This window comes from Gymnoscopelus microlampas, assembly GCF_963454915.1.
Source record: "Gymnoscopelus microlampas genome assembly, chromosome: 17".
Lineage (NCBI taxonomy): Eukaryota > Metazoa > Chordata > Actinopteri > Myctophiformes > Myctophidae > Gymnoscopelus > Gymnoscopelus microlampas.
In genome coordinates this window covers 45,370,955-45,384,450 of record NC_139954.1, presented here as the reverse complement: position 1 = coordinate 45,384,450, position 13,496 = coordinate 45,370,955, and the positions used below count along the sequence as shown (strand labels likewise).

The following is a 13,496-nucleotide window of genomic DNA, read 5'->3' as shown; positions in this document are numbered from 1 at the left end:
CCCCCATTTGTAAAGATATGCCAGAGACCCCCATAAGAGAATATCTTTACGGCTCTAGCAGTCAATTCTCAACCATTTTAAATTCAACGACCCCCCCAGTTTGACATGCATTAGGCTACGGACCCCCATTTAACGGCATTTCTATCTCTGGGACCCCAATTTATTTTGTAAAATCAATGTTAATTTAACTCTGAGAGTGTACAAATGGAACCAAATGGACCCGTAAGCGTCCATTTGGTTCTATTTGTACACTTTCTGAGTCACAGACCCATAAGGGTCCAATTTGGTTCCTAACTATCTATCATTTAGCTGGGGACCCCCTGGAACCTCCTCAAGGACCCCTGGGGGTCCCCGGACCCCACTTTGAGAACCACTGCACTACACCTCAAACATCAAGACACCCATGTAGGCTACCTGTCAAACTACTTTAAAAAAAACGTCAAAGACGCCCACAAACACAACACCAGAGGGAGCTAGCGCCACAAATCACGTTCAACCCAGATTTGGCTCAAACAAGGGGTTAAATTCGTTCTACTGCTATGCCACCAAAATGTGGAATGCCTATACCAACAGTTATACAAGAGTGTGAATCCTTACTCTCCACTCAAAAGCACTTACAGGTGGCTGCAACTCGGAACTGGCCCCTGTAAAAAGCCCAAGCTTATCACCAGAAATGCCCCCCCCCCCCCCCCCCCCAACCCGAACTGTTTACTGTACATATTTTTTATTTTGGATTACTACTCGTTTATATGATTTTTTTTTGCATAGTATTGTTTATTTGTCTGTCATTGATTGACTTTATTAGAAGTTACTATTAGAAGTACTGTATTAGAAGTTTGCAGAAAAAAAGCACATGAAAGTACAGTTCAATATAAGGTCAGCTAATAGGATTATTAAGGTCAACTATAAGCCATATTGGCCATATGGCTTGTTTCCATTGGGGTCCTTTGCACTCAATTCATAGAGACATTAAATGACAGACAGATATACACTACTATGCAGAACATCATAAAAACAGTTTTAAAAAAATAAATAAAAGAAAGGTACTCTTTTAGGACGGCTTTGAAGAAGAGTAGGGTTTTACTCTCTTTCACGGCTTTTTGTATTCCACATTTTTGTGGCATAGCAGGAGTTCAACCCATTAAATGTCATTAAATGTTTCGATGAATAGAATACGCAGGACCCCAATGGAAACAAGTCATTGTGCTTTCTTGGGTTTTAATCCTTTTAGCAGACCTTGTGTACAGTGGCGTGCACAGACATTTTGAGGGGCAGGTGCTCATGTAAATTACACTTTTTTTTGTTTATTTGGTATGCTCTTTTTTCCCTCTACACCTATACCTCTTTGCCAAAAACAGCCGATCTACAAGCCCACAACGCCTCGCAGCGCGAGGCGTTGTGGGCTTGTAGATCGGCTATTTTTGGCTAAAGTTCTCCTCAGAAAAGGGATGCTAGGTTTCGAGTGGTTATGGTAAAAAGAAGAATCATATCACATAAAGATTTGGCGGACCCCCTGTAGTAACTCTGAGGACCCCCTAGGGGTCCCGGACCCCCTGTTGAAGACCCCTGCTGTAAACTGGAAAAAAAGGGCACTTCTGGTCAAGAGGGCAAAGGGCAGGTACTCTAGCACCACCTAGAGTCTATCTGTGCACGTCCCTGCTTGTGTAGAACTCTACTTTCTGTGCTTTTTGTGCAAACTGTTAATAAAGTATTCAATCAATCAATCAATTTATTACTGAACATCCTTATAATACACATGTATGAACACAATGACGATGATGGCACTCATGTTGTACTAAACGTATGTGTGTTATTTATTACTGAACATCCTTATATTATGTGTTTGCTTTGCTGCTTCCAAACTCTGGGTCACTCACTGCCTTAGCACATGTTTTACACCCACTAAGCAGTGGTGTAACGTAACTAAGAACATTTACTCAAGTACTGTACTTAAGTACAATTTTGAGGTACTTTTACTTTACTGGAGCATTTCCAATTTTCAGTACTTTTACTTCAACTCCACTACATCTCAGAGGCAAATATTGTACTTTTACTCCACTAAAATTATTTGACAACTTTAGTTACTAGTTACTTTACTACTTTAGATTTTGATTATTATTACAAAACAAACATTAACCACTTCAGCCCTATATACTGTACATATGGGCCATTTGAAAATAGCCGATTTACAAGCTCACAAGCTTTTTACTTTTGGTACTTTAAGTACATTTTGATACCAATACCTTTGTACTTTTACTCAAGTAAAATTTGAATTCCCGACTTTTACTTGTAACAGAGTATTTCTAGATTGCAGTATTGATACTTTTACTTAAGTAAAACATTTGAGTACTTTTTTCCACCACTGCCCGTAAGCCCTGCCCTGCTGCTTATGCACCTGTCTAAAAATCCATACACTGCTTTAATTAATTGATCTTTAGAGAACATAGATTTTTTTTAAAGAAGAAGAAGAAGAAGCCACAATGAAACTGCTCATTAGATCAAAACTACATTGGGATAAATGTAGTTACTTGGGGTCAAGTATTATAGAAGCCCAGGGCATAGGTCATAGAATAGAACATGAACCGGCCCTAACAGTTGTTACACATTGTGCTTCTGATAATGATACTTATCTGACTTCAGTGCACATTAAGTGGTGAAAATAATTGTTAATAGCCTAGTAGGTTACTTAACAGTGTAGTTCAGACTTATAAGGTGAATCTGTTAAATTTGTATTAAACCTGTCCTGGGTTCGATTCCCGCCGGGGACGCTGTGGGCGTGGGGCCGTGTTCTCTCCTCCGTGTCATCAGTGCCCATACCCTAGGCAGAGTTGGTGAAAGGGCCTTTCTGTGTGGAGTTTGCATGTTCTCCCCGTGTCCCCAGGTACCCTCACAAAAAACATGCAGTTATCCTGGTCTCTATACTGCCTCCCCCTGGTCAGCCGGGGTGCCTGATGGAGGGGAAAGGAACTGGTTGGAATAACGTGTTCCTTCCACGCGCTACGTCCTACCGGGGAACCCCCCCCCCCCCCCCCCCCCCCTGTCAGGTGATGAAGAAGAAGCGGCCTGCTCTCTCCTAATGCATTGAAGGAAGCATGAACTCAGTTCGGGGCTCTTCCCAGGTTGGCAGAGGGAGAGTAGCACCCTGGATTACAAGCTTAGGCATTGGCACTGGGTGAAAAATGGGTTCCAAAATTGTGGGATAAAAACGTAGGTTACTTTTTTGTTGTTGTATTAAACCTTTAAAACCGGGAAAGCATCTGTGTAATTTTTATTTACAGGCAAATTGAAAAGATGTCATGAGTGAGAATTAAACATGGGTTTGTGTAATAAAGACAAAATAGCATTAAATGAGTGATAGTTTTAGTTTTTATTTATAAAATAAAAATAATAGATTTTTGTTGTTGATTCATAAAACAGATTTGGAACAGATTCCACAGGAACATTTTTCTTTAACAAAATATAGGCCTAAGAGCCACTGTTCTTTTCCTGTAAGATCAGGCAGTTTTCACATTTTTAAAACATTTGGATGATACTTGAAATGTCAAAGAATTTAAATATTACAGATGCCGTTCCATTAAAATGACATGAGAAGAAAAAAAAAAAATCACCGAACATTTCATAAATTTTGTACATTATAGCCACTTAGGTAGAAGAAATTATTTACAATATAAATATTTTTTTTACACCGCACCACCTGCCACATACATTAGTCAACTTATAGCATATAACATTCATTTGAACATATAGCAAAAATATTTATTTAATATTCATTTAAACTCATAACTGCGAAGAGAGCAGACACTACAATTCAGTGGAAGTCATTCAGTGTTTCCATGCGCAACCATATTCCAATATTAAGTATGATTTATTCAAGTATTAACTTTTTGTTAATAGTACTGTTTAAGCTATATTAACACCGTATTACTTAACTCTTTATCTGAATGGTATAGGGCTCATTCTTTAACTCAGAACACAGCAGCACTTTCTTCATTAAACATTTTGTCAAAAAATCACCAAAATCCCATTAGACCATGTCTGAGTTAGACGTGACCTTGCAAAGACAGATAGCGATAACAGCATCAAAGCCAATCCTGGTCAGGCCTACTGATCCCTATTATTGTTGGTTTTTGAGGTCTGTGTACGTTCGTTTACATAGTAATACTTAGAATATACTTTTCATGTACTGTATATTTTAAATAGGATAAGATAATCCGTATACACAGCTTTAGACCTTAGCCAGGATATGAGGCAACATCCAGAATACTTTGTAAAAGTACACAATCATAACAAAAAAGGTCTGAAACAGATGAAGAACATTTTGATAAAGAACCTTGCTAAAACAAAGACCACAGATACATAGGCAACTTGGGCAAGAGCCAGGTTACGCTGACCTGGCCACAAAATAAATTGTACAATATGACAAACTGCATTTGCTAGCCCCACTGGCAATTTCACAAGAAAAAAGAAAAAGTAACTTTGGATTCTATTCACAAACTAACAGCCGCCTTTTTAACAGCCTGAACAGCCTTCACCTCTTCAACATAGGTGAAGTTATGGGTGGAATCACTTCACTCCCCCCCCCCCATATTCTCTCATATTCACAAGCATACTTATAACAATTCAGCAGGTGCAAGTAGGGAAATGTGTCATGTAGTAATAACTAGTATTATTTAGGTTTTTTTAAACAGGGGGAAAGGGGGAAAAATAACATTGGTTTGTAGTGCATAATTTATAAACACTAACAGGCCATTGATTTTCTCAAAATGTTTATTTAATTATGATATATATATATATATATATATATATATATATATATATATATTCTAAGGCTTTTTAGAGAAACCTTTCTTATTGCTAATCATTATCCTAATCCTTTGCAGGCTTGTCACCAAATCAATGCCATCCGCTAAAGTAAAAACAAAATGTATTTGATGCATCTGATTCCATTGCCATTCTTGCCTTGAAAAAAGAAAACAGCTGATACATTAGACTGCTATGTATTACTTTATATTAGTTTATCGAGATATTTAATGTTCAGGTTTTGCCAACTATCTTATAAGGTAGCCTATCTGGAATTGGGCCAACCCAAAACACAGAAAATACACAATTTGATTAAAATGCAACGCCAGTGCAATGTCCCTTTTTCTCAAAGTTGTCATTTTTCCAACATTACTGGTGCAGTGCAGCCAGTTTCCGATAAATATAAACATTTGCACTGCAATTCCATCAAATGGTAGCAATTCTGCATTTTTGAGGTCATCTTTTTTTCATACAGTAGCAGCCTGATGCAATGAGTCTGCTCAAAACTGATAAACCAAGCGCAACGACACAAGAACGATCCTATTTAATCAAACATGTTAAACCTATTGAGTAGTGTAGACAGCTAACAGTTATAACATGTTTGCATCAGGATTGAATAAACAAGTGAAGGATCAGGTCAGAGAAAATTAAAGCACACACACTATTTTGCCCAAAATCAGTGGTCAAAAGTAATATTTAAAATATGATTGTGCCTTTAATCGTCTTTGTCACGCCCTGTATTTGAGGAAAAAGGTTCCATCGTTGTTAGTTTAGACAGGGGATCCAAATCTCAGGGGATCAGTGCTCTCCTGGAAAAAATATTTTATTGTTTAAACAAACTTCCATTATAAAACCTCAAATCTGTCAAGACAGACCTAGCTTAGTGTAACCAAAGAGAATACACAACTGGAAGTGCCTACCGGCACTTTAGGATCATATGATGACTTAATATTCTGTTTGGCCCACTCATATGATTATTGTTTTGTTCCAGTGACCAACTTGGCTTTAGAGACAACCTTAACCCCTCCAGTGTTTATAATTCATGATAAAACAAACAGTACATGTCATGAAGGCTAATCACATTGTTGTGTACTAGGAAGCACAACTTCCCAACCAAGCATCCTAAAGATAGTAAGTGTGTGCCTTGCCATCTTAACCCATTACGACTTGGAACTGTGTAATTTTTGTTGGGCTATTCAAAAATAGCAGATATGCAAGCTCATAGCTCGGCACCGAGTGCCACGCTATGAGCTTGTAGATCTGCTATTTTTGAAAAATCGTGAAAATGTGTGCAAATCTTTGAATATATATATATTTTAAAGCGAACATTTTTAACTCAAATCTTTGCTTCTGGGGGTACCTGGAACGAAATATTTTGATGGGGGTCCGCGGCCAAATACATATCATTTTGGGGGTCCTGACCTTGACATGAAAAAGATTGAGCACCACTGATATAGAAACATACGTTTTTCAGAAAACAGTTGAGATTTAGGAGACATGTAGAATCTGCTTCAGGTCTCAATGGGTTAAAATACCGGATAAAATATTGGATTGTGGATTCTTGCCAAAACCAACACAGGTAAAATCCTCAGTGTTCATTTAACTCAAGAGTGCACACTTGGAACCAAATGGCCCCTCATGTGGAGTTAAAATAACACTCAAGAGGATTTTATATGCCTCGATTTGAAAGGTGGACGATGTCATTCTGATGCAATCAGCTCCATCCATTCACTCAAGTCAACACTTAGGAGGAGCATCTGTTACTCCAGTGGTTCTCAACCTGTGGGTCGGGACGCCCAGGGGGGTCCCCACATGATTTTTTTGGGGGGGTCCCTGGATGACGGTAAAGTGACAATTTAAGGACTTTTAAAGGACGATTTCACCCATCTTCATATAATCCTCACTAATGCTCATTATAAAATTTTTGTCTACTCAGTCTTTGTCTCAGAGGGCTGTGGACAGTTCAGAAACCCGCCTACCAGTGACATCATCGATGGGGAATCCAAGCTAATAGAAACTGCAGGCTTTCTATTCCTGGAAAGTTAGCATGCTATTATAATGGAAGCCATTGTTCTAGCGCTAATAAGAATAAAAAATAAAAAATTCAAATCTTGAAAAAAAAACAAATTAAAAAACATTCCTAACGATGAAGTCACTGGAAGGCGGGTTTCTGAAGTGTCCACAGCCCTCTTATGAGACACAGACTGAGTAGGGAAAAAAATGTCAATTTTATCAGGTGCATTAGTGGACTAATTGAAGGTTAAAAATGGGTGTAAAAATGGGTGAAGTCGAAAATGGGTCGTCCTTTAAGACCGTTTTAATACCTAAAAAAAATGGACCATTAAATTAAATACATGACTATACTATAAAACTGGTCAAACATTGGCCAAATTGTCAAGTATGACAAAGAGGCAATTGTTTTTAAAAACAGACGATCTAAGCTCAGAACGCCTCTGCTATTTTCACAATATTTAGCTGAGTCAAACTAAATGTAATGTCTCAACTCCAACAATTCCAAGTTCTTGTCAGGGTGGGGTGGGGGGGGTCCCCAGTTCAAATATGATAATTTTGGGGGGGGGTCCCCAGTTCAAAAATGATTATTTTGGGGGGCGCGGCACCGAGTGCGGCACCGAGTGCTATGAGCTTGTAGATCTGCTATTTTTGAGAAATTGGAAAATGTGTGCAAATCATTGAATATATATATATATATATATATATATATATATATATAAAGTGAACATTTTGAACTCAAATCTTTGCTTCTGGGACCCCCTGGAACAAAATATTTTGAGATGGGGATCCGCGGCCAAATACATATAATTCTGGGGGTCCTTGACATGAAAAAAGATTGAGCACCACTGATATAGAAACATACGTTTTTTTTAGAATACTGTTGGGATTTAGGAGACATGTAGAAGCGGCTTCAGGTCTTAATGGGTTAATCAGGGACATCTCCGGGGTATTAATATTTAGTCTCCAGTGAGGCTGATTTTCAGCAGTATTTCACATGTAATCTATGTGGTGAAGCAACGTGTCATGGTCTTGCACAGAGTATTTACTTATATGTTCAATAACCCATCCCTGCAAAATGCAACATGTCCACATTTAGGTTCAACAGAATGAACTCAAACACTCAGTTTTGCAGATGTAAATCTGTTTTTATCAAAAATAATTAAAGAAAAATAAATATTAATTTTGAAATACAAATAATTAAATTGAGCATTTTACATCCCTTAAACTTCAACAATATACATTCCAAAATAATATTGAAAAATGGAAAACATTATTATTAGATGTACTGTATGTAGGACATATTGCCATGTACTGTTACTCATCTATAGAAAACATATGGTAATGTGAATATAAACAAGAATATTTATTACAAGAACCACGCTAATAATATGAATATAACATGTACTGTAGTTATGATAATACAAGTAAATACAGTTTTGAGTGACGTAAATCCAGAAGAGAAATATACAATATTTTTTTGCATTTAATGTATATTACAGTTTGGGGAGTTGGGAAGTAATTGACTTAATATTTGTCCAATTCATTTTACGCATGTTGTGTGATAGGCACCTGATTTAAAATCTGTGTACATGTGCTAATTTTCATCTTCATCAGGGTCTCAGCAGGGGTCATGATGGAGAGGAAGGGTTCATTGATTCTTTTTGAAGCACCAGAAAACTACAATAGGCTATGAACACCCCCGCCTCCTAACATTCACTGTCATCTGGGAATCTTCCTCCGCTTGGACTTGGGTCCATCCATCTGTCCGTCTCTCTGCAACAGAGAAGAGGCGTGTGAACATGGTGAGAACCTAGTCGAATGTATTTAACCCTTTAAGACAGGGAACGCATCTGTATATCATTTTATAGATTTATTTGGGCTATTCAAAAATAGTAGATCTACAAGCTTGTAGCGTGCACTGAGTGTCGCGCTATGAGCTTGTAAATCCACATTTTCTTTTTGAAAAAGCGTGAATTTGTGCAAATCTTTGAATACATATATTTTGTACGTATATTTTATTTTCTACATAAGATTTGCACACATTTTCACGTTTTTTTCACAAATAGCAGATATACAAGCTCATAGCGCGGCACCACGCTATGAGCTTGTATATCTGCTACACACACACATACATACTGTATACTACCCTCTCTAATTAGCATCGTCCCAAAGTTTGTAAAGATTTTTCCTTCAAATGGATAGGGACTTGCATGCCACAAGATATCTACCATAGTTACACAGTGAATAACTAAGATTCCTAATGTCAAGGTAACTCTAACTTGCCAATTCCCAGGTGCACACTGTATGCATATATATATTACTAGAGTTTCGGGGGGCTATGCCCCCCGAAACCCCAGCCGCGCACGGGGCCCAGCGTGTGCGTGTGTATATTGTGGTACCCAAGTCGCCGGAGTAAAACTGTCCAAAAGTAAAAAAAAAAAAATTTTAATTTGGAAAAAATGTTAATATTCATTGTTACCTTGGTGGTCCGCGGACCCCCTGGTGGTCCGCCGACCCCCTGTGAGTGTTGGGACCCCCGGGGACCCCCCCTGGAACATCGCGGACCCCTTCGGCTTTTTTTTTTTTTTTTTCATGCACGGTTTGCTTGTTTCTGTCGCTTGTTTTAGAAAACCTGGCAGGACTTGGCAACCCGACTGACATCACTGACGTATCCTTGGTATTTGTACTTCCGGGTTGCATAATGATGACATCACTGTCGAGTCCTTTGGTGTCATGAACCTAAAAGCTGGTTTGTTTACCACATTTACCAGGGCAACGTGCAGTGCTGTGGCCGTCGGCGTTTGTTTTTGTGTTTGGGATGAACATGGCACGTGAAGGACGGACATATTGTGATCGAGACATGAGTGAAGTGAAAGTAACGGCCTGGGTGGAACAAAGGAGGTACGTAAGAAGGGGGGGGGTTGAAGCAAAGGAGCTGCGTGTGTGCTGTTGTGGAGGAGATGGGCAGAGTGCAATGGCGGCCGCTCGTGTTGTTTCGGCGAAATCCGTCGCCGTTCGGTGACGGTGGTGTGCACGGTAAACGGTACGAAACTGTTTCACCGTCCGTTTTGTCCGACATTTGGTGAGTAGAATTAATTATGTTGCGCGGTGGAAAAGGTGTAGTGAGCAATGAGATGTCCCCTACGCGAGGCGTAAATTCAGCGCGGCCGCCGTGGCGAGTCAGTTGGCGACATGTGGTCTGGCGGTGCGTTGTTTATTCGATAGCAGAGCTGTGGGGTGTCCTCACCGAGGGTGCGGAAGTCGGTCGCCATTTATATAGTTAGATACATATATCATTTTTAAGCTTTATTTAAAGTAGACTTAACATTATGTAGTATTAATGCATGTGATTTGAGTTATTTTTCTTTCTTTCTTTCTCTTCTGCACTGTAATTGTATTGTGTTATTTTTACTTCTTTTGTTTTATTGCATCCTAATATAATTTTATAATTGTATTTTGTGTAAAGCACATTGAATTGCTTTACTATTGTCTGTGCACATAATAGTACACACTGTTTCAATGGAGGTGAACACATGGACGCATCTGTGTCACTTCTTGATTCGAGCTAAAAAGCATTATTTTACACTTTAGCTATTCAAAAATAGCAGATATACAAGCTCATAGCACGGCACAGAGTGCCGCGCTATGAGCTTGTATATCTGCTATTTTTAAAAAATCGTGAAAATGTGTGCAAATCTTAGAAAATATATTGTTTAAAGCGAACATTTTAACTCTATTCTTTGCTTCTGGGGGGTCCCTGGAACAAAACATTTTGAGATGGAGGTCGGCGGGCCAAATACATATAATTTTGGGGGTCCTTGACATGAAAAAGTTTGAGCACCACTGATTTTGTTTTGTTTTTTCAGAAAACTGTTGGGATTTAGAAAACATTTGTAGAATCGGCTTCAGGTCTCAATGGGTTAACCATCATCCAACTGCTATTCAGCTGCGTGCTGACCAGGCGGCCCAACAAACCAGCAGGGGTCACTAGTGCGGGGACAAGGACACGGTCCAGCACGGGAGGATGTCTTTCCCAGGTGTTTGGCCCAGGCGGACAGGGTTTTGAGCTTAGGTTTAGGCATTATTTCTGTGAGGTTAGGGTTAGGCATAGTTTTAGTGAAGTTATATATGTTAGGGTTTCAGCGCAATCAAGGCAAAAAACACCAAGGAAAGAGGGAGTCCCGGTCCACCCGCAAAACACCGCCAATTGTGTTCTTTGGCCGGAGGCACCACTGGTGGAAATTTAACCCAGCTATCTGTGGTGGTGTGCAGGTGTTTGGTTAATTTGACCCAGCTATCTGTGGTGGTGTGCAGGTGTTTGGTAACAGGAAAAGTGGGCACTAAGGAAAAGTGGGCACCTCGATATAAATGTGTCTATTTGGTCCAAAATGTAAAAAAAAAGGTATATTTGGAAAGCGGTCTTAAGTAATGTAAAGTATACATGATTGAACATTTTGACAATTAAGGCCAAATATTTCTACAATTGCAACAACACCTGTATATCCAATCATTTTGTGCATAAACAAGAGGTTGAAGGTAACGTAAATGTAGGTCTGATAATGATGTACCGTGCATGTGCACATCATGTATACATGACATTAGTTGTTTTACATTACTACATTTTTTAACATTTTTGGACAAAATACGAAAATTGACAAGGAGGTGCCCACTCTTGTATCCAGATGTTTTTACCTCTATAAGTCACCCTGACGCTCTCTTACACACAATTCTTAAATATGTATTTAATACTTACGTTGCCCGTCAATTTGTTCAGCTCACTCATTGCATTCTCTATAGCAGCCTCAAGGTAGTTATTAAAATCTCCACCACTGTCAAGATAAACAATATCTTATCAAGGGAAGTCATCATCATCATCATCATCACTACAACCTGGCTCATTAACCCATTGAGACCTGGAACGCATCTGTGTCACTTTAGATTTCTTTGGCTATTCAAAAATAGCAGATCTACAAGCTCAGAGCTTGTAGATCTGCTATTTTTGAAAAATCGTAAAACAATTTTTTAAATATCTTTTTCAAATATCTGTTAGGATTTAGGAAACATTTTAAGAATCGGACTCAGGCCTTAATGGGTTAAGCATATCTATAAGTGTTCTCAACTGCATATTGCTTCTTCAGAAGAGAAAAAAACAAGATGGGATTAACACATCCTACCACAAGAAAAAGGCAACGGGAACGCATCTGTGTCACTTTAGATTTCTTTAGCTATTCAAAAATAGCAGAAATACAAGCTAGATATACGAGCTTGTAGATCTGCTATTTTTGAAAATAAATCGTGAAAATGTGTGCAAATCTTTTAACATATATTACATTTTAACTCAAATCTTTGCTTCTGAGGATCCCTGGAACAAAATATTTTGGGGGGGGGGGTCCGCGGAAATACATGGGGGTCCGCGAACATGAAACAGTTTGTGCACCACTGATATATAGCAACATAAGTAAAAACAGAAAAAAAAAGGATTTAGAGGATTGTAGTAAAAAACGTAAAAAAAATAAATTAAATTCAAATTTTCAAGATCTTTCAAAAATAAATTGCAGATCTACAAGCTCGTAGCACGGCACTGTGCCACGCTGTAGATCTGCTATTTTTGAATATAAAAGAAAATCTGAAATGACACAGTACGAGTTCCCGGATTGAAAGGGTTACAGAGATTCATAGCCCACACAGCTTACTTCTGGTGAATTCTGTTAGCTCTGTGTAGAGACTCCAGGTCATCTTTCATTGTTTTGTGGAATCTCGCCGGCTCCACCTGCGAACCAGGAAAAATACCATTCAATACAAGACCATTAAATTGCCTGGGACAATAGCATAGTGCAAGAAGCAATGAAATTCACCTTGGCCAAGGGTCCCCCCCCCCCAAAAAAAAAATCATATTTGAACTGACAAGCCCCACCCCTGATAAGCACTTGGAATCGTAGGCATTACATTTAGTTTTGACTCGGTTCCACAGATAAATAGTGATAATAGCCTAACTACAAGCTCACAACGCCTCGCACCGCGAGGCGTTGTGAGCTTGTAGATCAGCTATTTTCTCAGGTCTTTCTCAGGTAATATTTGACAATATAAAAAGGTCCTAAAAGTCATTAAATTGTAACTTTAGAAATGTGCAGATACCATGTATACATTTACACAGTATGTTGGGTTTGTTTACTGTTGAGTGAGAAAACAATGTTGCACATTAAGCTAATCATCTGAGGACCCCCCCTCCAAAATAATTTGGGGACCCCCCCAGTTTGGGACACACTGATCTAGGCAGTATGTTGCAGCGACCTGTCAAATCCATTATGTTATGTCACCCACACACACACACACACACACACACACACACACATCTCACACAGCAACCTGTCGTGCCAAAGGGCACAACGGGGAGCCTTTGAACAGACCAGGATGCTGCAAATGATTTGTTTTTCCTGTCATCATTTATTGTGGAAGAATCTTCTCAATTCCTTGCAGTCCTGTTTTAATAATATACCATTTTCAGACAGAGCAACACTTAACAACATAAGAATTCAAAATCTCTGAAGCAGATTTTGCACTGTAGAGGACTCACTTGTTGTTTTGTTTTGTGGGTTGTGTGTGTGTGTGTGTGTGTGTGTGTGTGTGTGTGTGTGTGTGTGTGTGTGTGTGTGTGTGTGTGTGTGTGTGTGTGTGTGTGTGTT

The 13,496-nt window shown here is 39.0% G+C and overlaps 1 protein-coding gene across 1 annotated transcript in view; it reads right to left on the bottom strand.

The window, feature by feature from the left end:
• Positions 1 to 8,161: 8,161 nt before the first annotated feature.
• LOC311064039 (methyl-CpG-binding domain protein 5-like) overlaps positions 8,162 to 13,496 on the bottom strand; it is a 37,196-nt gene continuing 31,861 nt past the window's right edge. Inside the window, exons 9-11 of the mRNA XM_084083762.1 lie at positions 12,507 to 12,583; positions 11,567 to 11,642; positions 8,162 to 8,586 (exon numbers count right to left, since the gene is read on the bottom strand). Coding sequence (XP_083939888.1) covers positions 8,533 to 8,586; positions 11,567 to 11,642; positions 12,507 to 12,583 — 207 coding nt within the window. The 3' untranslated portion in view covers positions 8,162 to 8,532. The remainder of the gene's footprint in view (positions 8,587 to 11,566; positions 11,643 to 12,506; positions 12,584 to 13,496) is intronic.